Below are 27,110 nucleotides of genomic sequence, written 5' to 3'. Positions count from 1 at the left end.
CGCGAGCCGGCGCGGCAACACCTGTTCGCGGCAGCCAGGGCGGCACGCGAGCTCCCGGTCGCGGCTCCGCTCGCTCGCCGCTCGCCACCCGTTCTAAGCCAATGGACATCTGCCGAGCCTCTGGAGAATTCTGGATACTAGCTTTGGACGCCTAAAGTTTTTTTCTGCTTTTTGTTTTTTTAAATAACAATAATTTTTTTTTTTTTTTTTAGAGGGGGGACCGGGAGGGGAGATTTTGTCGCCGCCGCCAACGTGAGATTTTTTTTTTTTTTCCCCTTGAAGGATTCATGCTGATGTCTGCAGAGTCGGTTAGAGTAAAAACAGCGCATGCCTTCCTGGAGTCGGGATCCGTAAATTCTGACGTAGCCCGTGCATCTTAAAAATCCTTATAATAACGCCTAGGCATTTAAGTTGCTATGGTCATTCCGATCTCAAACCAAATGGAGAAACTACGGATTTTTTTTCCTTATTACGGTCGGATGGGATGAAGACCTTCCTGCCTGCTAAGAGCTGGGGATCTATCCATAGAGATACATAGATATGTTTATCAATATGTCAGTGTGTGAGTATAAAGTGGTGGTTTCTTAGACTATCAGTGGTTTGACCTTGAACCTGTGCCAGTGAAACAGCAGATTACTTTTATTTATGCATTTAATGGATTGAAGAAAAGAACCTTTTTTTTTTTTTTTCTCTCTCCGCAACTGCAGTAAGGGAGGGGAGTTGGATATACCTCGCCTAATATCTTCTGGGTTCATACCGTCATTATTGTTTATTGCTGTGCTCCAAAAGCCGAGTCCTCTGATGGCTCCCTTAGGTGAAGTTGGGAACTATTTCGGTGTGCAGGATGCGGTACCATTTGGGAATGTGCCCGTGTTGCCGGTGGACAGTCCGGTTTTGTTAAGTGACCACCTGGGTCAGTCCGAAGCAGGGGGGCTTCCCAGGGGACCCGCGGTCACGGACCTGGATCATTTAAAGGGGATTCTCAGGCGGAGGCAGCTATACTGCAGGACTGGATTTCACTTAGAAATCTTCCCCAATGGTACTATCCAGGGAACCAGGAAAGACCACAGCCGATTTGGTAGGTATACCATTAACCCTTTAATGTCCGCGCGATGCCATGTTCGGGTTATAACTACCAAGAAGGTGGTGGCCGGGCGGGGGTATGCAGGAAGGGGGTCTCTCCCTCTGCTTCTGTTTCTGTCTTGCCAGCTTAAAAAAAAAAAAGAAAGAAAAGAAAAGAAAAGAAAAAAGAGAAAGAAAGAAAGAAAGAAAAGAAAAAAAAAAAGCCTCCGGAATTGCAGATCCGCTGCTGGCACTGATGCAACTCTACATTGAAAGGCCCCCCCACTTTTTTTTTTTGAAAGGAGGGCATGATTTATAAATATAACACAAGTCTCTAGTTCTTTTGCATCAGATACACGGGAAGATCGGGTTTAGGAAGTTTCTTTTGAATGGACTGATTCCGCGAGTTTAAAGCTTTAATCATTAACTACTGAGAACTTGAAAATGCATTTTGCCGAAGGCAGTGGTTATTATCTTGTGCCCCAATGAAGTTTTTGCTCCCCCTCTTTTTCTTCTAATAAGTACACTGCTTGAATTGTAAATTAAGCGTATTGTTTATTCCCACCGCGAGGGTCTGAAAACCCCGTAGGCGAAGGTTGCTGACTGATTGTTCTGCTGGGAGGACTAAAGTCATATTTTAGACTCCGAGAGCAGCAGAGGCAGAGCGCTGGGGGAAAATGACTCGGGAAGGGGTCGAACGCTCACCGGGGGCGTTTGTCTTTACAGCTATCAAGTTATTACCTATGCTCTGTATTTGTACAGTGTGCAGCCCTGTGTGGCTTTCCTGGGTGGTTCCCTGGTGTGTGTGTGTGTGTGTGTGTGTGCGCGCGCGCGCGCGCGCGTGTGCAAAAGCTGCGAGCTAATTTTAAAGGACATTCCGAGGATTTCATTTCCCAAGGAGGGTACTTGTGACTCAGCACTGAGGGCTGCAGACCCGGGTGCTGGTGACTCTGCTCCCTTTAATGCCTGCACGCACGTGCCTGCGGGGCCACCCTGAGCCCAGCCGCACAGTGTCAGCGAGCACAATACCGATGGGGAGACTCTCGGGTGTTTTCCTTACTCACTAAAAAGCAAGCAAGCTCCAGTTGGGCAACCAGACTGTTGGAAGGAGTTAACTTCTCAGTGAACCCACCTGACAACACTTAAACTAGGTCGTAAAAAACAAAGTCCTGTGGTGATTTTTCTTTCTCATGCTTTAATGCCAGATGTTGAACGCAGCCTAAACTATCTGTTTAGATTCGTGGGGCTGTAGAGGATGCCAGAAGGTGAGGACGACTCAGCCCTGGGATGGGGATGGTCCCAGATCCACGAGGCCCAGGATTTTCTCCTTTTGCTCACCGCCAAGCCTAAGCCCCAAGCTGAACCTACTAGTGTAAATATTTCTGGCAGTCTTCCCTCTCTGCTTAAAAAAAGGAAAGGAAAAGGCAAAGCTGTAGGTCTTTGCTTTGCAATTTATTCAGTTGAAATGTAACTGCCCCTCCCCCCCCCCCCCCCGCCCCCCGAAGTGAACGCAGCCCTGGTTGTTGCAAAGCGTGGACTAAACTTTATTAAAAGTGCTGTTCTGTCTGGCCACTTTAAGGGCTGCTACCGTGCCTAGCGCTCGGTACCCGAACAACAGGCCACGGTGGGCGACCGTGGGTGGGGGAGCGAATGTGCGCCCGGCCGCAGCGGCCCCCCGCTGGACGTCTGCACCGCGCCGGGGGTTGGCCGGCGGCGTGGGCGGGCGGCCTAGGTGCGCCGGGCGGCTGGAGCCCCGGTCCTCCCGCGCTCCCGGCCGGCAGGTGCCGAGTCGGCAGCCCGGGCCCCCCGGCGCTCTCGGCGGCCGCCCGGCCAGCTCCGCGCGGTCCTAAACACGCTCCGTTTCCGTCCCCCTTTCTACCGGGCTGGAGTGCGCCCTTCGGTGCTGCAGGGACTCCTTGCGTCCGGGGGCGACGGGCAGGGGCCGACACGCTTCTGGTAGTGTTTAGGGAATGAGATTTTTTTTGTCCCAAGTTTAGTGCCTTCGCTTTCTCTTTGTGTGTGAGTGTGGGTCCAGCGAGGCTGACAGCCGCCGCCCCGGGCAGCGCGGGTGTTCGCGGTGTGGGAACCGCCGGAGGCGCGCACCGCGGCGGGAGAGCTGGTGGCGGGGACTGAGATCAGGCTGGAGGTCGTACCCCTGGCCTCCCCCGTGCCGTCTCGGACCCATCTCCCTCATCTGAAGCACGCAGCCGGGTCTCGGAGAATCGATGGCTCAGCGGTGCCTGGGAGGTGGGTCGAGGACCCCGGCCCTGCCGGCCGGAGCCGCAGGGGAAGGGGTGGGGGGGGGGGGGGACAAAGGGCCGCGGAGGCGGGTGGAGGGGGCGGTGAGCTATTGTTAACGGCGTTCCGGGAGCGGAGCTCGCGGCCCGCGGGCCTGCGTCTCGGCGCCCCGGCTTGGGCCCTGGCCTCCGGGCCCGGGGGAGCGCGGCGGGGCACCAATGCGGAGCGAGGGTAGCTTCATTGTGTGAATTAGCCGAGTCCTGCCTTGGCGAGAGCGCCTTGGAACCCCGGCGCAGCCCGACTGGGCCCCGGCGTGGACAGATTATGGGCTGTTCCATTTGGGGTTCCTCCACGTCCCACCCACCCCAGCCTTTTTATTTTATTTTATTTTTTTATTATTATTATTTTTTTTAATGCAGTCACCTTTAGGGTAGGACGTTTGCTAAACGCAGTCGAGTGAGTCATTAGAAATCTAGTAACTGCCACCGGGGAGAGTGAGGATGCAAGGGTTGAATCGTGGGGACCGCGGGGGTGGAGAGAACCCCAAAAGCGAGTTCTGGGGTCATCGGACGAGGACCGCTGCTACAGCAGCTGAATAGAGACCATAGAACAAAAAATAAGTGGAAGTCGTCACCCCCCACCCCCACCCCCACCCCACCCCCCAATCCTGGAGGTTGGAGAAAGGTGTCGCCAAGGAAGTGACATCTCTACTCCTTAGACTCGCTTGGCACTGTTGGCCGGGTTGGTAGGGGCAGTGCGGGGAGGAGGAGAGGAGGGGAGGTCAGCCCCGGCCCGCGTTGGGGGGCGGGGGGAGAAGGGGCTCGGATCTGCGAGCTCGAGGGTCGGCCGGGAGCCGGCCGCGGGGGGAAGGGCGCGCCCGGCGCTCCGCTGTGCCACTCACCCCCGTTTGGATGGAGCCGAGTGGGTGGCTGTGCGCAGTGGGGGTGGGGAAGGAGGGTGAGGCAGGAGGGTTATTTAAGTCTTTCATCCGCTTGCCGGGAGAAGCGGCCCCCGGGGTGACAGCAGTGCCGCGGTCTCCCGCCGCTACCGCTGCGGCAGGTCCCAATATTAGCAACCTCTGCAGCGCCGAGCCAGTGCCGGGAGCCTCCTACCCTTGCCTTCCCAGCCCCGCCCGGAAGCAGGGCCGGGCTCCGCGGCGCTAGGACCCTGCGGGCAGGGCGGGGGAGCGCGCGGCCCGGGGAGGGGGCGGAGGGGCTGCAGCGGCCCGCCACACCTGGCGCTCCCGCTCGCTCCCCGCCGCAGCCGCCCTGGCCGGCCTCCTCCCTTCCCGGTCCGCTGCCTCCCTCTCCTCGCCCCAGCTCCCTGCAGGGGACTCAGTCCTCAAGACCCTCGGTTTCTGTCCCGATTCTTTAGAAAGGAGTAGCTGTAGGTAGGGGGTGGGGGTGGTTTACACTTCCAGGAAAAATATAAGGTGCATTTCTGCGTGCAATGAGCTGGCGGCAGGAGACGTGCCGGAGGAATGATTTTTGCCACCCCCCATGCAGCCGCAGGTGACTGCAGCTGCTGGCAGGCTTCGTGGTGACACAGCAGCAGTGCAGGGGACGTGGGGGCGGGGGCATCTTACCGTCGTCCCAGCGGGAGCTGCGGCAGTGACAACTTAGGTGGGACCTTGAGAAAGCCCTTTGTGTTTTCCTCGGGGGGGGGGGGGGGGAGGTGGTGGTGGTATGCAGATAAGGCTGAGCCAGGAGAACTGGCACAAGGTATTGCATCTCTCTGGGTAATAGGCTCCGGGGGGCGGGGGGGCGGGATGTTTCACTTCATGCATAGTTTTTGTCTTTAAAGCACTTGCTAGACGGGGAAAAAAAGTGAGCAGAAAATCGATTGAGGAAAAGGTAATGCAGAATAATAAAAAAGTGAGCGCTGGTCCTTTTCCGCTATTTGATTTGGCACAAGGAAGCCTGAGTGGACCGACCCCCTGACTTCGTGGAAAGATGGCGTGCTTCTCTGCTGCTGTGCCCTTTGGGCTGGAGTGTTGGCTCGAAAAAGCCAGACTTCATCAGCCCTCCAGATGAGCATCCGACCTGGGGCTGCTCTAAGAAAGACTGCCTGTTTAAGGTGTTATTTTCCGGATTGGTTCAGATTCTTGAAAAACTGGGAGTTGTAACTCCCACTTCGTCATTTCCTAAGGAAACTCTGAGATCTGCTCAGATTGCTACAGACTCAGCTTTACTCCGTCCCAGGCTTGGAGATGATTGATTTGGCAGCCCGGGTGTGGGATTCTCTGGGTGAGGAGGGAGCTCCGTAGGGAGGGGTGCTAATCTATTTTCGAAAGCCTCCTGTCTTGCCTCTCTCCACAGTCCACATACATTCTTGTCCTCTAAAGAATGCAGCTCTGTTAAGTGTTGGGGGCTTTTAGCCCAGAGGGTTGTTTAACACGGGCCACAGTGGAACATGTGCCCGCCCTTCCACTTGCCATGGCTGGCCTTATTATGGCCTTGGACACGAGGCCCGATACAGACGGGCTTTTGGGAGCCGGGCCAGCTTTGGGTTCGTGGCCCATTTGAACAGAGCTCTGGGCTGACCACTAATATCTAGTAAGTCTGGAGCAAAGGTCTGGTGTGGCCATTTTCCTAAAGTGGTCTCGGGAGCTGTCCCAGCCTCCTGTGGACCAGAGATTACCTCAGAGCCCATGAGACCCCCTTGGGCCCAGTGAGCACATCCTCAAAGGAACTGTTGGCTGCTGTGAAGGAGAATAACGGTCAGATGCTACCAGCCACTGACCCTGTGCTTCCCGTGTCACTCCACCGCCGCCCATTACTGGGGCCCTTCTGAGTTGAGGATGCCTTGGTTGTGCCTGCCTAAGAGAAGGGACAGCCCCCTGCGGCCCACGTGTGAGGGCGTACATTTAGGTGTTCGGCAACAATCCCACCGTTCCCTCCCCCTCTCTCGCTTCCTGTTTTCTTTCTCCTCTTCCTGGCTTTTCCCTTCTTGCCCTCCCTCTCCTTTTGCTCATTAAACGTTTAAGGGTTTCTACACGGAAGCCTTCTCCTGGGTCGTATTGATCCAGCACCCCTCTATGCCGGACGCTCATGCGAAAACAGGGGTGGGGGCCGCCCTCAAGTGAGAATGGTTGGAAGCCCTGGCTTGGCTCAGGCCCAGAGAGACATTAGTTGACTCGGTGGAGGTTATGGAGTTCACTGTGGACAAGATGGTTCCAGGAATGATAAGGATTCCAATGTGGGTGGAGGGGATCTTGTTGCCCCGTTGCCAGGTCTTTCTGACCTTATGCTATTGGTGCTCTTGGTGGGGGGGGAGGGGGATGCTGTGACTCAGGCATTCAGGTGTTCTGCTCTTCTGCTTGCCCTTGGATCATTGAGATGACCTCATAAAAAGCCGTGCCTTTCTTTTGAGGTGTCTATTTTTCAAGGATGGTGGTTTGAGATGATCAAATCCTTTCCACCTGGGGTAACTACATAGGTAGTTTCTTCTCACCTCGAGAGCCGCCTCGGAAACTTGTCTCAGGAATCATTTCTTTCTGGAGGCCCTCTCTGACTTCCCTTCCCAAACCTGAGTGAGCTACTCTTCGTTGGACACCGACCACACCCTAAACGTCTTCTTCTCACTGCCTTTCCCACATTGTTGTATTTATCTACTCATTTGTCTCTCCTTCCACTAGATGGTAAGCTCTTTGAGGATATAGGCCTAGCCATGGCTTATTTATCTTTATATATTCAATACACGGCACAGTTCTTGGCTTACGATAGTCACTCAATAATAGTTGGTTGATTGGATAAGTCAGTATAAATGAATTACAGCTATCTTGTTGATGCCAGAAAAAGAAACAAGGTAGATATCTCAATACTTTCATTTCCAGAATATATAATAATTTCAGTCCGTAAGGCCTCTAACAGACTTGAACTTTGCGCACGTGAACACTTTGGGTAAATAGTCTACATACATAGGAGATGCCCACTGTGGTGGAGTCTCATCTAGGTAACGACTTCTAGTCACCGGTAAGGGAATGACTCTATCAATATGGTACAGAAATCACGGATACATGAAAAAAAAAAAAAAAAGGTAAAAACAGTGGTAAGATGTGCATAACCAACAAGCATATGGGCTTCGGTGTCCGATGGCGCGGGGGCAAATTATTTAACATCCTAACGCCTCCGTGTCCCCATTTGTGAGCTGAAGATTAAAACGTTGTAATGCCTTGGGTTGTTGTGAGCACTGAGTGGAAGGCACCGCTGGCACTGACTAAATGCTCCAGTATCCAAGCTATCTTGATTGTCGTCGTTTTCGGTATCGAGAGTGTTCTCGATGTTCTGCAGGCAAGCTAGTGGAACGGTTTTGTAAGATCACACCCACCCACCCTGTTGCTTTTGGGCCTGACGGGCAACGATGATGAATATTCATGACTCGTTCCCAGAGCTGCCTCATGTTTAGGGAAAACACAGAGATCCTCACATACCCTGTGAGAAGATGCGAGTGTCTTTTAGTCTTGGGATTAAAGCCTTCCCCATTGATAGGGCGTAGTAAATTGATCAGACCCCAACGGGGGCAAAATGCTTCCTGTCTTTCGTTTTATGATTAAAATTGGACACTGGCAAATTCCTTATACTCATTTCGGGATCACTGTGACCTATATTGTGGTTGTTTTCAGGTAGCTAAGAAGAGGTTATGCACGTGACTCCCAATAGTAGTAAAATGCCATAGCTGAGATGAGTTTTTAATCATAAGAATTGGAAATAGTACAATGAAAGGAAAGAATTGCGTCAATCAGGGAGTGCATCTCGTGCGAAGGGAATCTCCTGGAAGTATTTCCTTACTGACCTTTCCGTTTGCTCTGTGAGGTGGGGAAGGCTCGTCGTACACTAGCTTCTTTGGACGCACCTTCCGACGTAGAGTCTGAGATGATCAGATCCGAAGTGTAATTTGTAATTTCTCTTTATATCTTTTTCCATGCACTGCTTCACATTTTATGAAAATAAATAGTTTTGCATCTTCAGATAGATATTCTATAAAATGCAGACACACGATATTGGTTACATTTTGTGCTTATAAAAGAATTAAGACTCCCCCTTTATAAGAAATCTCCCTTCTTTGTTGTATCACCTTGGAACCCTTTGCTTTATGAGATTTATGTAGCACACGTCTTCTTTGGATTTTGCAGCACGGTCTATTTTGTGAGAGTTGCAGAATTAATTGTTTCAAAATCCACATAAGTGCTTTTTTATTAGTCACAGGAGACTGACTATAGCACACTGTTATCCTTAGTGTTTTGCTAAACTCTCAACTGTAAGTGAATTTTTCAATATTTGAAGATATTTTTAAAACAAGAATTCAATATTTGGTACGTGTTAACTCAAGGTCTACACAGAGGATATCCTTTTATAACAAAATTGAGTGAATGGCTAAGCACAAGAAATACTAGCATTGTGCCAGATATACAGTTGGGTAATCATCTTAAAACAACAATATAGTTAGAGAAATTAAAGTTGCTGTTGTATGGCCATAAAATTCTGGATGGATGCCCAGCTTAGGTGTTGTTATTCTTAGTGAGGTAAGCACGGGGAAAGATGGGGGGAAAAAGATCATGATGTTGGTTTGATTTGGGGATATAGTCCTTCATACCCATTTTCATTCAAGAGCATTTTTGATGTTAGCATTTTCCCCTCAGAATATTATGTTATCTTAATTGTTTAACTAGTTCTTTGAGGCTTGAATAAGTACAGCAAAAATCAGTACTTCGTTTAAGCAGAAATATTTGTATATGTGCTGCCGAAGCGAGCACTAAGCAGAAATATTTGGGATGTATGTAGGCTATTTTAATTTTCCAGGTGGAGCTCAATAAAGTTATACAATAAAAAGGTGAATAATATTCTATATAAACCAATCAGGTCTTTGGTTAGCACCTCATACTCTTATTTTAAGGGACATAAGATCAGTCTCTGAATAGAATATTTTCCAATACCTGCCCATACACAAATACTTAATTTCGTATTTATGAAGTAGAAGTAAGTTGTTTTTCTCTTAAAGTAGACTCTTCTAAGGTTAATTTGAAGATGTATTTTGATTTATCTGTCATATCACTTCTTAGGGTATCTGTAAACACTAGCTTTAAAAAGATTTTTTGTTGTTATGTGTCATGTTAGTGAGTACTTGTATATCATTTTTGTAAGATGGAATTTAGTTGAAAAATCAGTTTTCTTAGGCAGTGGTTTTAAGAGAAGACACTTAAATTTTTTTTTTTAAATGTTTATTTTGAGAGAGAGAGAGAGAGAAATTACAAGCGGGGGAGGGACAGAGAGAGAGAGGGAGACACAGAATCCGAAGCAGACTCCAGGCTCTGAGCCATCAGCACAGAGCCCGACGCAGGGCTCGAACCCACTAACCGCGAGATCATGACCTGAGCTGAAGTCGGACGCCTAACTGACCGAGCCACCCAGGAGCCCCAAGAGAAGACACTTCTTCAATAAGTGTGAGATTATCCAAGTTGGGAGTTGGGCTCAGTGTCCTCTCAAAAAGTCTTAGGGATGCTGAGACTAAGGAATTGCTCTGTGCTCTGACCTGTCTTCTGCCTTCTGCCATTTGTCTCTTAGGCATTCTGGAATTTATCAGTATAGCAGTGGGCCTGGTCAGCATTCGAGGCGTGGACAGTGGACTCTACCTCGGGATGAACGAGAAGGGGGAGCTGTATGGATCAGTAAGTACTGGGAGAGACTTTGGCGATCTTCATGCTTTATTTGATTGGAACTGCATTTTCTGTAGATGATACATATCTAGAAATGAGGCTGAGTCTCTTTGGAAGGAGAGCGTAAGTTCTTGCTTTTTGAGAAAAACCATTCTGTTTGTATTTATAGATATCAGCCCTGGACCTTCACCAGACCCAAGTTTCTAAGAAAATGCTTTATTTATATGCCAAACCATTTTCATTGTCAAGTAAATAAAAAATTCACAAGTGTGAAAAATCCCATCTTCTTGTATTGAATGGGAGTTATTTTTGAAATGAATTGAAATTATCTTCTCCTAAGCTTTGCAAAGCGGTGTCATTAAAACTAGAAACAGACAGCCATGCAGTGAGTATAAACCCTTTCTCTGAGCTCCATAAGACTCTCATTATGTAGAGGGAAGAGAGGGATGGAAATTATTGCCAGATATTCTTGTACGTGAATAAGAATATAAAAATATTATAATTATTTGCAAGTATCATAAGTTTCTTTCTTTTTTTTTTTTCTGGTCTCACTTCCCATCTCACTTCCCATCGGGTTGTAAGCTCCCGGAAGGAGGCACTGAAGAAGTATTTATTGTATCCTAGCAGGTGCCAGGTGGTATTCTAGGCACTCTGGGATGGCAGTGACTGAGACAAAGTCCTTGCTTCTGCTTTGAGCGAAGGGGACTGACTTTACATCTTTGTTATCTCTTTACTTGCACTAGCAGTTTCTAAAACACAGTGCATGCTTTACAGTAGGAACTTAATGCATCTTTTTTTTTTGCTAAATGTATGAGTATGAATAATAGATTATTCGTTACTACACACCAACTTGAATTTTCGACAAAAAAACGCTTGTAGTGAAACCAGCCTTTAGTTTTTCCTTGCCATTATCGGTGGCCAAATGAGAATTTAATCCACGTTATCGGCAATAGGAGAAGTTCGATTAGATCCACAAAAAGTTGAAAATTAAACTGAGAATGGGAGGCAGAAATGAAGGGCATTTTTATACATAATGGAGAGAAACCTTGTCTAGATATACCCCTTTCTTGTCCACATATTAGAAAATATATGTGTGTACTCACACATACACATGCAGGGGTTGGAATGCTTTCAGACGCAAAATCCCCAGATGACAATAAGTGTCCTGCGTCATTTGAATACAGCACACACCATTTTCAATGATGTGACATTGGTTTTTCTGCCTTGGTGAAATTTGAATCTAGATCGGTTGATTTTGCTAGATGTTTAAGTCTTTTAAAAAGAAGTGTGTCCTTGAGAAAATAGATGATTTTAAAGTCTCTTTTTAAGCATAGGATTGGGTTGAGCTTTTGAAACACCGTTCGTGTTTTAGATCAAGTTATTTACTGCCTAAGTTATCTTTGCCAGCACTTTTAAGTGCAAAGATACAAGGTATAAGGAAGCTTTTAAACTTTTAAAACATAAAATGATGTTCTCCTTTGTCACCCCCTCAATTTTTTTTTTTTTTTTCCACTTTTAGGTATATCGTGTGGATTTAATTAGGTCGGTCACAGTTGAACTCAATAAAACGCTTCTTGTGTGGAGGGCACAGTCTGACATCTAGTGGGTGGAGGGACTGTGGTTTATCACCATGGTCTCTAGGCATTTTTGATCACATATCACCACCCAAACAATTTTTTTCGAGTCTGGGTCTCAACAGTGTATGTTAAATTATTTAAGGACTCTCTATATAAAATATAGTTCATATAGATTGCTATATTTTACAAAACCCGTATTAAGGTAAACATTTGTAAAGGTTGTGACAAATGACTAAACTCAAATAGAGGCCACGTTTGTTCCCCTCTCCATGGACCACCGTGCACGCCCCTGCAGTTTCGTGGTTGACAAGGAGAGCAGTGGAACTTTGTGTCCAGCACAGTGGCCTCTGTGTGTGTGGACCAGCCGAGCCTCATCTCCCCGTCTGGATTCTTTCGGTGGCTTCTTGCTTGTCTCTCCCCTCCTCCAGCTGCCTGCCTCTGTAGGCCCCGTCAGCAGCACAGGCTGCGGACAGAATGCGGGCTCTAGAATGTACCCCGAAGGTAGGCCCGGTCATTATCGGTGACAGGACTCTCCGAAACGGTGGCCAGGCGGCAGAAAGTTGGAGAACCCCCTCTTGGCATGTTTTCTGGGAAGCCCACCGAGTGTGTGGCTGGGAGTAGACGTCCCACCTCCGCTGCCATGTGGCCACAAAGCCACACAGCTGGCCGACAACCCCGGTCGTGGAACCCCAGCTAGAAGGGGAGGGTCCGAGAAAAGGCCTCCTCTCCCCCCACCGCCCCGTGCTTGGGGAATGCCCAGTTTCTCGTGTACGGAGTGCCTGCAGGCTTGGGAACTGCTCAGGGGAAAGTATGGAAGGGAACGCTTTTGCATACTGTGGTTTCCCTTCTGGAGAGCGGTCTCCAGAGGCTTCTGCACACCAAGCTTCTCCCCTCTCCAATCCATTCTCCACACTCCTGGGAGCATTGCCCTTCGGAACTCGCAAATGAATGTCAGCTGTCCACGTAGATCAGATGCTTACCTTTGAAGGTGAATGCCTGCGTTCTTTGGCACAGCATTCAGGGTTCCACTTGGCCTGCGCCTGCACGCGGTAGGAAGGTGCTCGACAAACACTTGTTGGGCTGAAAAGAACGAAGTGTTGTGATTTATTTTGCTGCTTCGTTAAACAGAGGGGTGTGGCCCTCGCTGTGCCTCTGCCCCCGTGGTCAGGTGTACTTAGGACTCTGCTGGAAGGGAGACCCCCATCTTCCCATTCCCACACTAAGTTGGACTGTGATATGTCGTCCCTGGCGGGTCCCGCCCAAGGCGGATATGGCTGAGGCTGGGAAAAGACAGTATGGTGGTAAGAGCGGGGCAGTCGGAGTCAGAAGACTTGGGCTTTCATTCTGTCCCTGCCACTTGCAGGGGCCCTTGTTCTCCTCACCTATGAAGCGAACAGCTTGGCTTGGCTATCTGGAGTGTCTTTTCCTACTCTGGATCTCAAGAATGTGTGGTTTGGATTTGTTGGGATTCACTCTTGGGTCTTATCTGCCTAACGCGTGATGTTCTCTGCATACACAAAGTGTGTGTGCCGCGAGGTCTTTTTGTCTCTAGAGCTGGGAAGAAAGCTTTCTGGGAAGCCAGATGGTTTTCCCTTTGGTCGGTACCTGAGGCAGGAGAGGGGAATGGAAATTAGATCAGGGCTCCTCCGTGGCCGGGAATTACGTTTTCCATCGGGGTTGTGGTTACCATATCTGGTGTGGCAGTGGAAACCGGGAGTGACCAAAACATCACATTTCACTGTGATGAGACTGGGAGAAGGAAAGAAGGGAAACTGGCAATGATTCTGTTATTAAATACAGTTGACCCTTGAACAACACATGTCTGAACTGTGCGGGTCCTCTGATAGGCAGGTTTTATTTGTTTAATTACTTATTTATTTGTTTAATAAATACAATAGAGTACTGTAAATGTATTTTCTCCTCCTTACCATTTTCTTCGCATTGTCTTTTCACTAGCTGACTTTATTGTAAGGATCTAGTATCCAAAATGTGTGTTAATTGCTTATGTTGCAGGTAAGGCTTCTAGTCAACAGTTGGCGATCAGTAGTGCAGTTGCACGCAGATTTTCCACCGGGCCGGGGGGCGGTTGATGGGGTCAAGGGTACAGTACAAATTGTAGTTTAAAGACTTTTTGCCTGAATGAGGTTGTATGTTACTATGAAAGAAGGCTAAGAGGAGATGTGGGGAGATAGCAGACTTCCCCTCACGAAAAGTACATGAATGTGTAGATGCAGCAAAAATTAATTTAAAATGTGTTTTCGGGTAACTTGTCTCTTTTCATCTATGTAATTCTTTTGTTTTCAAGTTTATGTTGGGAATGTATCTCAAAGGCCAGAGGTGAACCGAGTCATAGTTCTTTAGAAAAATGCATAGGATTCTGCTATCCTCGTAGAACGTGGCAGTAGGAGAAAGGATATTGGTAGTGTGCATCACGATATGATTTAAGGACAACCTGACCTGAATAATTCCGACTCTGGGTTGGGGTCTGACTCTGGCATTCATGGGTTAATTCACCCATGTGTCAATCCTTTGTTTGCTCATTCATTTACAAACACTTTTATGCGCAGTACAGCTAATTCTATGCTAAATGCATAACAGCGCAGCAAAGAGCTCAGACTCTGGTAGGAGAAAGGTACTTATAATCATTCAGTGCTGTGTGAAATGTACCATATTAGAAAAACACACAAATATCTTGCGGGGGGGGGGGGGGGGTCCGAAAGAGTGCATAATAACTGCTCAGGGAAATTGGGTGATAACATTGAAACTGGATCTTGAGGCATGAATAGGAGTCTCAGAAAAGGAAGAGCAGACAAGTTAAGGCACATGAGCTTTCAAATGTAAAGATTAAGGTATCTGCCTGAGTCATAGAGAAGGTGTCGGATCGCACACACACACACACACACACGCACACATGCACACACGTGCACGCATACTTGCTTGGCCAGAGGATTATGGTATTAGAGTATTACATTTGTCACTTTTGTTCTTATCAAAGAGACTAGAAGTAAGGCTCAGATAGTTACTTTTAGAGTCTTAATCTAACTTATCTGAGTATTATCAAGATTCTTTAATCATTAAGAAAAATTGACTATAATAAATATCTCTTTAAAAAAGAATGCCATGGAAAAAATTAATCTCTTTCAAGAAGTTTGCATTTAGGGGTGCCTGGCTGGCTCAGTCAGAGGAGCATGTGAAGACTCTTGATCTTGGGGTTGTGAGTTTGAGCCCCATGTTGGGTGCAGTTACTTAAAAATAAAAATCTTAAAAAAAAAAAAAAAAAAGCTTGCATTTAATGAAAGATACTTTACCATTTCATTAAAAAAGGTAGCACGATAGAGATGCCCGGGTGGCTCAGTCAGTTAAGCGTCTGACTTTGGCTCAGGTCATAATCTCACAGTTTGTGGGTTCAAGCCCCGCATCGGGCTCTGTGTTGACACCTCGGAGCCTGGAGCCTGTTTTGGATTCTGTGTCTTTCCCCGCCCCCTCTCTTTCTCTCCCCTGCTTATGCTCTGTCTCTCTCTCTCTCTCAAAAATAAATATTAAAAAAAAAAGGTAGCACAGTCACTAAAATCGCAATGATAGAGGAAAGTAGCGCATAGAATCTGTGAAAGTGATACAGAAGGATGATGTGCAGATTTCAGGTTTGTATCCCTTCTGTAACACTTACTTTATTCCGTCCAGAACTTTAATTCCTGTTGGTCTTTTCCACTAGATTCAGTTCCTAGGAGTCAGATTCTCTTTCTCATCTTTCTGTTTCTTGAGGGCCCAGCAGTACATGTTATGTGCAGTTGGCATATGGTCAGTGTTTGTCGATTCAATCAACTACTCAGCCTGTCACGACCTGCACACGTGCAGAGCCTTGCTGTACTTGAGCACTGTGTGTCGATGGCATTACCTTGTGTGTAGTTGCCTACAGAGAGAACCTACAGAGCTCTGTGTTTCCTTATTGAGAGACCCAGGCCTTGTAGATGGCAGAGGGACTCTTGCAGCCTTCAGACCCGTGCGTTGGAACCCGACCATCATCTTGATGGAGATGCTTATGAAACATGTGTTTCCCAGAAGATTTGGTTGTTAGGTTTCCGGAGACAACGTTGGGACCTGGTTTATATGAATCCACGTAGTAAGAAGGTGTGATGGATTTTTGACTATGTTTCCTACGCACATAAACTTAAGAAAAAAACACATTAGTCGAAGCAGTTGTCTCTACTGGCCAGAGGTACGTGAGTCAAAAATTGTCCCTTGCCAGGTGTTTCCATGGTGTGGGGTGGAGGAGGAGAGACCCCATAGATCCACCTGTCCCCAAAGGAAGGAATATATCAGCTTCTTTAAGAGGAAAAAAATAAAGTATCTCAGATCCTTAGAACCCCGTACTGATTTCAATTACTGTTACTATGTCATTTGAATACATACCACCGTGAACTTCTTATACTTCTCTGGCAGTTCCAATTCAAAGCATATTAATGTGAAAGTTCACACGAAACTCTAAGACCGGTAAAATCCATGTGGGCACAGTTGCGTTGATGTGATGGAAGATGTCACCTGCCGTAGGCTAAGAGGTGCTTCACTGTCAGTGTGGCCCTAGTGCTCTTTGGAGCTCTGCACACCTTGGAGCACCTTGGGAAGACGGCCGCCCCCCGCCACCCCCCGAGTCTTCCTGTTCCAATTACTGGGACGCCACATGATGTCATCTGGTCTTTGCTGATGTGCCCAGTCTGTCCTTTCTTTTCCTGTTGGCCCCCATGGTGGGGGTAGCACTCGGTAGTGCTGTTTAGCACAGATACGTCCTTGGGTGGCAGTGTGTGCTTACAGGTGGTCCTCCGGAGGGTCTCGAATAGCCTCCCCACGATCCCTTTGCTTCGTCACGACACGAAAAGACAAAGTGAAGACGTCCTGGCAGAAAACTCACAGTCCCGCAGATGAGGCCCTCGTGCTCCAGGGGTCTGCACACGCCAGCTTTGAAAACATCACAGGAGGTGTGAGGTCCTACAAGGAGGGTCGGCGGCAGGCCCGAGAGGCGACTTCATGGAGGCCTTCTTGTCTCCAGTAGGCATTCCGCATTGGCACTTGTGAGCAACTTGTGAACAGGCCGAATACACTCGGGTGCGTATGGAACGGGAAACCATACCAAACGGCAAGGCCCCACTAGGCTTCGCGATTTGTCCCTGTGGTTTGTCAGTTCTGCTTACTTTGATGGCAGATGTTCAGGCATGTCCTGTAGAAGGTCTCCAAGGAATGTAGTTCACATAAAGGAAATGAAAAGGGTCATTTGTTTCATAATCTCCCTGATAGCAGGTATGCTCTGGAAGTAGGTGGTTTTAAACAGATGTTTTGGGTAATAGAGCCTTGCCTTCACTGTGGGTGCACACTGCCAGTTTTCAAAGGAGCAAGGAGTAATTCTCTGAGGATAAAGAGGGCGGCTCCTCAGAAGAGCACCGTATCCTGCATTATTCGATTTAGTTCATACACTGTCCTTGTATTAGGGATGGAGAGAGTGAGAGTTTAGTGGCTTAGTGGTTTACTCAAGGTCACATGGAGAGTGACAGACAATTATGATTGGAACGTAGGTGAATTAATAAACTTTGTTCGATACCTATGCATAAGAGCAGCCATCCATTTTTGTGAATAAAAAATAATTTTACCAGAATTAACCATGTATTAAGAGAAGGATTTTAGTATTTCCTTTGCAGATATGATTTGGGAACAATTATGTTTTCTCTCTAGCAGCCTAGTTTTTATTTTGTGGTTGGTTTGTTTCTTTAGCATCTATACTGATGGCCAGTAGTTAGTGGAAGATCATTTTAAAAATGTGTCTCTATTTATTTAATTTTACTTCAGCGTTTGTTGTTCAGTGGAGTAGCTGTGCTGATTTGCTGATCTACTGAGACATGTTTAAAACATCCCATGTCAGTAATGACCAAAGTCACAGAGCATAGGTCTGGAGATGTTGCAGGTTTTGGAAAGGATTTGGTTTTAGTCATTAATAGCTCAGTAGATTAAAAAAATTTTTATAATGTTCATTTATTTTTTGAGAGAGAGAGAGAGAGAGAGAGAGAGAGAGAGAGTACAAGCAGGGGAGGGGCAGAGAGAGAAGCAGACACAGAATCTGAAGCAGGTTCTGGGCTCTGAGCTGTCAGCACAGAGCCCGACGCGGGGCTTGAACTCACGAACCACGAGATCATGGCCCAAGCCAAAGTCAACTGAGCAACCCAGGTGTCCCAATAGCTTAGTAGATTGCTCTCATCTTCTCTGGAGGAGGATGGCTCTGGGTACCAGGCAACACGTTCAGGAACGGTCTTTGTTCAGGCTCAGGAGTCTCACAGTAGAATCCTCCTCATGACAGGTGCAGACTTCACATAAGGTCCCCTCTGTGTTCCTGCCCTTGGTTTTACTGCTCTATACTGCTTGTCCCTGCTCTATACTGCTCCCTTTTCTGAAGCCCCACTGCCTAGTGCCTGCCAGCAAAGTCTGATGAGGAAAGCTTGAGAGAGTGAGTGGCTGTTTCTTGGGGTAGAGCCCCCACTGGCTCCTCGTCCTTCGAAGTCCTTTCATAAAGGGTGAGGCAGGGACTTGGTTACTTTCGTTTCCCATGGAACTGCCAGTACTTAAAACTGTCTTGCTTGTGGGTTGACACTTAATACACGTTGAAAGTATGACTGTGTTGTCAGTGGGATCCCAAATCACCCCTTCCTTTTTCTTTCTTTCTTTCTTTCTTTCTTTCTTTCTTTCTTTCTTTCTTTCTTTCTTTCTTTCTTTCTTTCTTTCTTTCTTTCTTCTTCTTTCTTTCTTTCTTTCTTTCTTTCTTTCTTTCTTTCTCTTTCTTTCTTTCTTCCTTCCTTCCTTCCTTCCTTCCTTCCTTCCTTCCTTCCTTCCTTCCTTCTTTCCTTCCTTCCTTCCTCCCTTCCTTCCTTCCTTTCTCTTCCTTCCTTCCTTCCTTCCTTCCTTCCTTCCTTCCTTCCTTCCTTCCTTTTTCTTTCTTTCTTTCTTTCTTTCTTTCTTTCTTTCTTTCTTTCTTTCTTTCTCTTTCTTTCTTTCTTTCTTTCTTTCTTCCTTCCTTCCTTCCTTCCTTCCTTCCTTCCTTCCTTCCTTCTTTCCTTCCTTCCTTCCTCCCTTCCTTCCTTCCTTTCTCTTCCTTCCTTCCTTCCTTCCTTCCTTCCTTCCTTCCTTTTTCTTTCTTTCTTTCTTTCTTTCTTTCTTTCTTTCTTTCTTTCTTTCTTTCTTTCTCTTCCTTCCTTTCTTTTTTTCTTTTTTCCTTCCTTCCTTCCTTCCTTCCTTCCTTCCTTTCTCTTTCTTTCCTTCTTCCTTCCTTCCTTCCTTCCTTCCTTCCTTCCTTCCTTCCTTCCTTCCTTTCTCTCTCTCTCTCTCCCTTTCTTTCTCTTTCTTTCTTTCTTTCTTTCTTTCTTTCTTCCTTCCTTCCTTCCTTCCTTCCTTCCTTCCTTCTTTCCTTCCTTCCTTCCTCCCTTCCTTCCTTCCTTTCTCTTCCTTCCTTCCTTCCTTCCTTCCTTCCTTCCTTCCTTCCTTTTTCTTTCTTTCTTTCTTTCTTTCTTTCTTTCTTTCTTTCTTTCTTTCTTTCTTTCTTTCTTTCTTTCTCTTCCTTCCTTTCTTTTTTCCTTCCTTCCTTCCTTCCTTCCTTCCTTCCTTCCTTCCTTCCTTTCTCTTTCTTTCCTTCTTCCTTCCTTCCTTCCTTCCTTCCTTCCTTCCTTCCTTCCTTTCTCTCTCTCTCTCTCCCTTTCTTTTTCTTTCTTTCTTTCTTTCTTTCTTTCTTTCTTTCTTTCTTTCTTTCTTTCTTTCTTTCTTTCTTTCTTTCTTTCTTTCTAAGACCCGTGGACCCAGGCTCCTAAGCATCCAAATTATAAAGAGGTATTTAAGATTAGAAGGACTGATATACAGATCAGAGTGGCTCCTGACCATCTTGTGTAGAAGGCTCCCATTTGGATAAAAAGTGTTAGGGAGCCCCACAGGATAGGAATTGTACTGGTATCTTTGGATTGAAAAAATACATTATGACAAAAACCTCTGCGAATTCCTGAACAGTTTAAAATGAATTTGTTACAGAGCAGTTCATATATTCGTTGGAAAAGAGCAGCATATCTGTGCAATGGATGTTTCGCTCACCTATTTTGCGCACTGACAATGCTGACCTCTGGTTTTGAGGTCCTGAGCCTCCCTGTGCCTGGGAAATCTGGTTAATTTGTAAACTGGGGAGTGTGGGGACCACCAAGAGAAAGCAACACCGGGGACAGCAAAGGTACCAACTGACTGCCTCCGACACACCCGCCCGCTGCTGCTTCTGCTCCTAACCTGCCTGGAACTCTCCCTCACCCTGTGCTCTGTGTCACCCCTCCACCATCAGCTCTCCGTTCAGAATAGACTGTTGGCCACAGAGAACCTGAACTGCTCCTGCCTGGAGCCTGTGTCGTGGACAGGATCTGAATTGCACAGCCCCCTGCTTCTCTTTAGAGTGCATCAGTCTTGGGGCACCTGGGTGGCTCAGTCGGTTAAGCATCCGACTTCGGCTCAGGTCATGATGCACAGTCTGTGAGTTTGAGCCCTGCGTCGGGCTCTGTGCTGACAGCTCAGAGCCTGGAGCCTGTTCAGATTCTATGTCTCTCTTTCTCTCTCTGCCCTTCCCCCACTGGTGCTCTGTCTCTGTCTCTCAAAAATAAACGTTAAAAATAAATAAATAAATAAATAAATAAATAAATAAATAAATAAGTAAGTAAGTAAATAAGTAAGTAAATAAGTAAGTAAATAAATTAGTAAGTAAGTAAGTAAAGTGCATCAGTCTCCCCCAGTTCCTTGAATTAGTGATGCTGGACAAGCTGATCAGAGTTAGGAAGGGCTATTGGGTCAGTCCTGCTCATTCCTGCTTCCACTCCCTCGTTCGCTCACTCACTCACACCCTCGCCTGCTCACACCTTCACCGGCTCACACCCTCAGTCTTTCCCGCTTGCTTTCACAAAGCCAACAACGTCACTGACACCACCTCCCACTGACACCTGCTGGGAACACGGTTGATCCTCATGACCTGCAGACTGTATATTTGCCGCTTTGTCTACTTCCTGCATTTGCTTGGAACCCTAACATCATTCCCGCTGGCTCTTCCGTGGTCATTTGCACACATTCACGGAGAAGCGAAAGGGAGTTGCCCAATGGGCACGTTTCCAGCTGGGGCCCACCAGGTGATGCTCTGCCTTCTTGTGTCAGCTCATCCTGAAAACAGGTGTCCTTTTGGGCATCTGTTTAGCACCATGTTTTTCCTTTGTGTGTTTTTGTTGGTGATTTTACGGGTTAAAATGCCCCCCAAGCTAGTGCTGAAATGCTGTGTGGTATTTCTAGTATTTAAAATGTTTTAACGTTTATTTTTGAGAGAGAGAGAGAGAGAGACAGAGCATGAGCGGGGAGGGGCAGAGAGAGAGACAGAGAACGTGAAGCAGCCTCCAGGCTCCGAGCCGTCAGCACAGAGCCTTCATGTGGGGCTTGAACCCACGGACCGTGAGATCATGACCTGAGCCGAAGTCGGACGCTGAACCGACTGAGCCACCCAGGCGACCCCATCTGGTATTTCTAAATGTGAGACGGCTGACACGTGTTAGGGAGCAAGCCACATAAGTTGGATAGTTTTGTTCGGGCATGAACTCTCGTGCTGTGAGTTTATCGTTAACGAATCTACAACATTAACTTAAACAGAAACCCACAAAAAACCAAGATCACATGTTGATACTTATGACCAGGGGCTTACAGGAACCTGACCCTGTATTTCTCTTGGGAGCAGTGCTTCAGTATTCGCCCTTTCAGCGTCCACGGTGGCTTTAGAGAACAGCGCTGCCACGAATGATGAGAGCCAACTGTACGTACAAATGCAAATGGTACTTTCTCTTGTGGGTGAACTTGGACCTGGCTCGAGAACTTGCAGCTTCGTGGCGGGGGGGGTGGGGGCAGATACACCAACCAAGAATTATAATTTGGTCTGATACACATTATCACAGAATTACGTGCAAAAAGGGCTCGGAGAGCTTAGAGGAGAGAGCTCAGTTCTAGGGTAGGAGAGGAGGTCAGGATTATTCACGGAGGACAGAGGACAATAGGCAGGTGTCGTGAGGGGAGGGAGGCTTGTGCGAAGGCAGCTTTGCTGCAGGGTTTGGAAACGTGGTGGCTGGTGGATGTGTGCTAATTCTGTTATCTTTGCGCCTGACCTCCCCCCCCCCCCCCCATGGTGTGGTCCGGTCCATTTCTGCCGTTTCTCCCAGCTGCTGCCAATGCTATACTGCTGGCTTTGGAAGGTCTTCCCCTGTCATCATCATCAGCCATGGCCTGGCAGGTGCCCCGTGGCCTCACAAAGAAAGCTGGCCACCCTGGAGCCAAGTGGCAGCCGCTGGCCCGCCAGCAGGTCCAGCAGGGGCCCGGCCACCTCGTCCCTCCTGCCTCCCTCATGCCCGGGACTGCCTTGTCCTTGTGCACAGACATCACTTCTCAGTCTGTTGACCTGGTGCACCCCAGCAGCCTCCCAACAGGCGGCCGAGAAAAATGTCTGCATTCCTGACACCCCTAAGGGGAGCAGAGGGCTCCCCTAAGGATTGACAGGTTATGGCGTTAAGTGGGAGAGACCTACACAGAGCTGTGTTTCCACATCCTCTGTATAAATGCTTAAAATCCTGACCTAAGTTGATCTCCTCTTTCCCTATTCTTGTGTGTGTGTGTGTGTGTGTGTGTGTGTGTGTGTGTGTGTTATAATTCATTGAAATCTCCATCGTTTGCTTTTGCTTTGTAATGAAATGCTCAAAGCTCAATGCAGTATTCTAAGAACAGACTTGCCAAGGTCATGCCAAAGACATCCCTCTCCCCGTGGTGCACAGTGTGATCGCTTTGCTCTAGCATGGCGTGATCTTTGCCCATTTCGCGGCCACGATGCACTCTGTGTCCTCACATAAATGCTGTCCACTCTCAGCTCTAGGTCTCATCCCTCCCTCCTTCTTGCATACGAATTGCTGTGTTCCGGGTAGTTTTCTCTTGGCTGTGTTCACTTGGCTTGCGTTCCTTTTCTTTCTGCATCTTTCAAGTTGGTCTTCAGTTTGCGATGTTTTGATGGAATAGTTAAGCCTGTACTTGCATTTGGAACAGTTCGAACTTGGAGGTAAGACAGAGAGTAGTGGAAACACGAGGCTTCGCATCCCAGCTCTGTGGCTCCCCGGCTGTGTGACCTCGGGCAGTCTACTCAAACTTGCTGAGCTGTAACTGTGAAACAGGGCTAATGACAGCCACATCACAGCATTGCTGTGAGGATTAGAGGAGATGAAGCCTATGAAACAGCCCGCACACTGCTTGGCTCGCTGTGGCTCGTTAGCACAGGCTTGCTCCCTTAGCATTCTTCACGGATGACTGTGGCAGTGCTTCTGGAAGGCCGCCTTGGTGCAGCCTCTCATATTCCTTCCGGGGTGGGAGATGCACAGAAAGTGTGTTTCTTGCACGTCTGGATTCTGGAATGACGATTTATGACATAATCTATGAAAATACAGATTTCCTCCACATCAAAATGTGGCATCCCTTGAATTATACTTGAAAGTGTTATCCATGCTCAGGGAGCCTGGGTGGCTCAGTTGGTTGAGCATCGGACTTTGGCTCAGGTCATGATCTCCGTTCGTGAGTTCGAGCCCCACATCAGGCTCTGTGCAGACAGCTCAGAGCCTGGAGCCTGTTTCAGATTCTGTGTCTCCCTCTCTGCCCCTCCCCTGCTCGTGCTCTGTCTCTTTCTCTGTCTCTCTCTCAATAATAAATAAACATTAAAAAAATTTTAATAAAGTGTTAACCGTGTTTATCAAGATTAATTTTAGATACTTTATTTTCATATGTAGCTCGTAATCGTTTTATCCACGTCGTTGAAGAAATTTCTTTCTTTGGGGTTTCATTTACTTTGTATTATTCTTATTCTTTTTTCTAATGTTCACATAGTAGCAAATGCACCAGGCTGTCACAGCCCCAAAATGTCTACCATCAGAATCGTGTTTTCAGGATTCAAGCACTGTTTAAAAAAACATCCGTGTCAGCATATGTATGGGATGGAATTACTAGTTGATGGTATTAGGCCTGATTAGTATGGAAGTGGGTTGTTACAGTCTGGCAGAGAGAGCGGGCCCTGAGAGAGTTAGACACAGTCATCTGTGTGTTACAGAGAGGAAGGGACAGCAACACTGGTCACTTTCTAAGAGAGCAGGGCCATTTATGTATTGGGTGGAAAAGCTTGGTTCCAGACAAATCTGGGCTGGCAGGACTGCAGTTGGAGTTGGAAGCTGGAGACCCAAGAAGTAGGGGGGTTGCTACAGAAAAACTTGATCTACTTTGCGATTTTGCACAGTGTTCCTCTGTGGGCGTTGGGTGGGGTGGGGGTGTAGGGGCACACGAGCATTGCCTGGGGGCGTGTGTGAGAAATTCAAGAGTTCCGGTATCATTTCTCTTCAGCGTTGCGTGTTGTCTGCCTTAGGCGCGCGTCCGGCTTTCCCGTCGGGTGTGAGTGCTCTATGACATTGCTGACTTTTTGTTTTCTTGCAAGACTTGGTTTTTCTCCCAAGTGAGTTCTCCTAGGGAGAGCTTACGATGTAGGGTTTGCTGGTCAGGCAGACATTCGTTGATGAGCCATGTCTATTGCGGCCAACGCGGGGGAGAGGCCAGCGGCGGGCCCCACAATGCCAGGCAGTGGTAGGCAAGACACCTTCCAGGACGGGACTACCCGAAGATCTCCCGGGGAGAGGAAAGCAGGGGCCCCTGGTGCCGAAGTGAGGTCTTCCGCCATGCCGCGTCTCTTCCTTGAAATAGCAGCCTCATTCCCTTGGCTGCTTCTGGAAGCATTAATTCAGTCTGCGTTTCTGATCCGCTGCCCCCACCTTCTCTGCAGTGGGCGACTGATGCAGCACATTTTATTTGGTTTCTTTCCCTGTTTTCCTCCACTGCAGCTTCTTTTTCCATTTCCTGTTCAGCGTGTCCTTCCAGAGCTCTTGTGGATACCTCTGCTTCTGCATTTCCATGTTCCGAGACTGAATCACCAGAATCTCAGACCCAAAGAGACCTCAGGAATATCTTAGTCCGGTTCCCTCGTTTTACAGATAAAGGAAACGAGGCCCAGGATTATTAATCAACCCGCCCACTGCTCCCAGATTGTGTGCGTGTGTTTGCGGAAGTCTGGCATTCCTTTATGTAAGGAAATTCCGTGAATCTTTCAGTTCTTCCAAAATAGTCTTTGGGCTTATACTGTCATTCTATTGGTTCACCTTTCAGTTTCTCTAATTTTATTCCCACAAGCCAAGTTCTTAATGTAACCCATTTTTGTCTAGCGTAAAAAACCTGAGGCCCATTTTTCCTTTCCGATTCCACTCCCTACAGTATATCAGATGGTTATCATGGAAACACAGCAGTCGGATTCAGTTGTCTTTGTCTTTTAGGATCCCTTATTTCCTTCATTTCCCTTCCCAGCTCTTCAGCTGGACGTGTTTCTGCCGTTGTCTGTCAGTCTGACTCTTCAAGGGCATCCTACCCTTGGCTCTTGCCTCGAGTGCTACCTCGTGCGAGGTTTCTTCAGCTTTTGCAGGTTTTTGTGTCTTTTCAGTGGTCACTGGAGGACATACTCCTCTTACCAGATAATTATCTATGGTAAGAAATGTTACCTGTGATTTCTTTTTCCTCTGGTGTTCCAAGATCCTAAAACAAGTTTCATGAATTTTTCCTGTAAGGTTCTTTGTGGAAGCATTAAATGTGCATCGTCTCTTCGGGGATACAGGCAATAACATTTCTTTTTTTTAAAATTTTTTTAAATGTTTATTTGTTTTTGTTTTTTTTTCAACTTTTTAAATTTATTTTTGGGACAGAGAGAGACAGAGCATGAATGGGGGAGGGGCAGAGAGAGAGGGAGACACAGAATCGGAAACAGGCTCCAGGCTCCGAGCCATCGGCCCAGAGCCTGACGCGGGGCTCGAACTCACGGACCGCGAGATCGTGACCTGGCTGAAGTCGGACGCTTAACCGACTGCGCCACCCAGGCGCCCCAATGTTTATTTGTTTTTGAGAGAGACAGAATATGAGCGAGGTAGAGGCAGAGAGAGAGAAAGAGACACAGAATGTGAAGCAGGCTCCAGGCTCCGAGCTGTCAGCACAGAGCCCGATGCGGGGCTCGAACTCACAAACCGCGAGATCATGACCTGAGCCCAAGTGGGACGCTTAGCCGACTGAGCCACCCAGGCGCTCAAGCAATAACATTTCTTAGAGTGAATATTGGACTTCTCAAATTTGAATCCTTGAGCAAGGTCTTCTTTCCCCTTAGGATTACATCTCTGGAAATGTATTACAAGTTTACAAGCTGATATGATTTGCTAAACAAATGTCTGTGTCTCTAGGCAGCTTCTAAGGAAGGCCCCTAAATTGTCTAGCCTGTCCATGGCAGGTTCTGTCCTTGCTGGCAGGCATCGTTGGTGCCAGAAGGCTGGTGAGGGCACAGCATAGAAGGTGTCTGTGTGCCCCTAGATTCAGACTGGGACCCGACTTTTGAATCCCCAAATACCCAAGTAGCAGCTTCTGGAGAGAAGGTCACTTGTGTTTGTTTTGTGTGGTTTAGTCTCTGGTGGGGAAGGAGAGGAGAGAATGTAGGAATTCTTAATTTTCTATATGTTTTGATGAGACAGAATGAAAAGTTGCCCGCCTACTTGCTTCATTTTGTTTACATTGACCAGATACAGCTATTTCTGTTGTTCCCACAATTCCAATCATGGGTACGAAAGCAGGCCCACCTGGAATAGTAGGGATTTTAAAGAGGTTTTGGGAGATAGGGCTTAAGGTGAGCCATATCGAGGGCACAAGGGGATATGGCTCTGAATTGGAGCTTGTAATAAAATAAGGAATAGTGCCCTCATGCCTGTTTTCCTCTGTGTTTGCTGCTTTCTGTCTATTTGGGGACTTCTCCCAGGAGAGAAGAGTTAAAAGACGTGGCTTCTTATTAATGGTCCTTTAGTCATCGTATTTAATCACCCCGATCCTTGCAACAACTCCCATTAAGACTTTACTGCTAGATTATTAATGAGGAAGAGTACATCTGTGCGAGTAATTGTGGTCGAGGGAGGTTTAAATGCCATGACTGTAATAAACGGGAGATATAAGAATGAGCGATTACATGAAATCATTAACTTGTAAGATGTTTGGGAACTCTACAATCAGGTTAGTTCCTGTATAGTCACTGACCTTGGATTAACGTGCCGGGCTAGTTTACACAACCGGTTTAAGTGACCCATTGAGTTGAATACACGCGACCATTTGGATAGGGGAGTAAAACTACACCATACATATTTACGTATATATAAAAATATGGATGGCTGGAATGGCAGCACGAAGCCTATTTGTTTCCCATGAGAAGAGCTGAGCCGCAAATTTTGAAAAATTCTGATTTCAGTTTTTAAATGGGTATAGATACGAATTGGGCATAATCATAGCCATGTGGATGACACATTTTCCAATTGTCTAATATTTTAAAGTGGTGTCTCTATGAGTTTATGTCTTATGGCGTTCCTGAACATTCTCCAGGGTGTGCTGTAATTTTCACATTA

At 47.3% G+C, this 27,110-nt stretch overlaps 1 protein-coding gene across 1 annotated transcript in view; it reads left to right on the top strand.

The window, feature by feature from the left end:
* The first annotated feature begins 269 nt into the window (after positions 1-269).
* The window catches only part of FGF9 (fibroblast growth factor 9), a 33,263-nt gene continuing 6,422 nt past the window's right edge, over positions 270-27,110 (top strand). Inside the window, exons 1-2 of the mRNA XM_058722093.1 lie at positions 270-1,078; positions 9,864-9,967. Of these exons, the coding sequence (XP_058578076.1) occupies positions 802-1,078; positions 9,864-9,967 (381 nt within the window). The 5' untranslated portion in view covers positions 270-801. The remainder of the gene's footprint in view (positions 1,079-9,863; positions 9,968-27,110) is intronic.

The sequence above is a fragment of the Neofelis nebulosa genome, chromosome 1, assembly GCF_028018385.1.
Source record: "Neofelis nebulosa isolate mNeoNeb1 chromosome 1, mNeoNeb1.pri, whole genome shotgun sequence".
In the NCBI taxonomy this organism is placed as follows: Eukaryota; Metazoa; Chordata; class Mammalia; order Carnivora; family Felidae; genus Neofelis; species Neofelis nebulosa.
The sequence above is the reverse complement of the archived record's forward strand: the minus strand, read 5'-3'. Positions and strand labels throughout refer to the sequence as shown.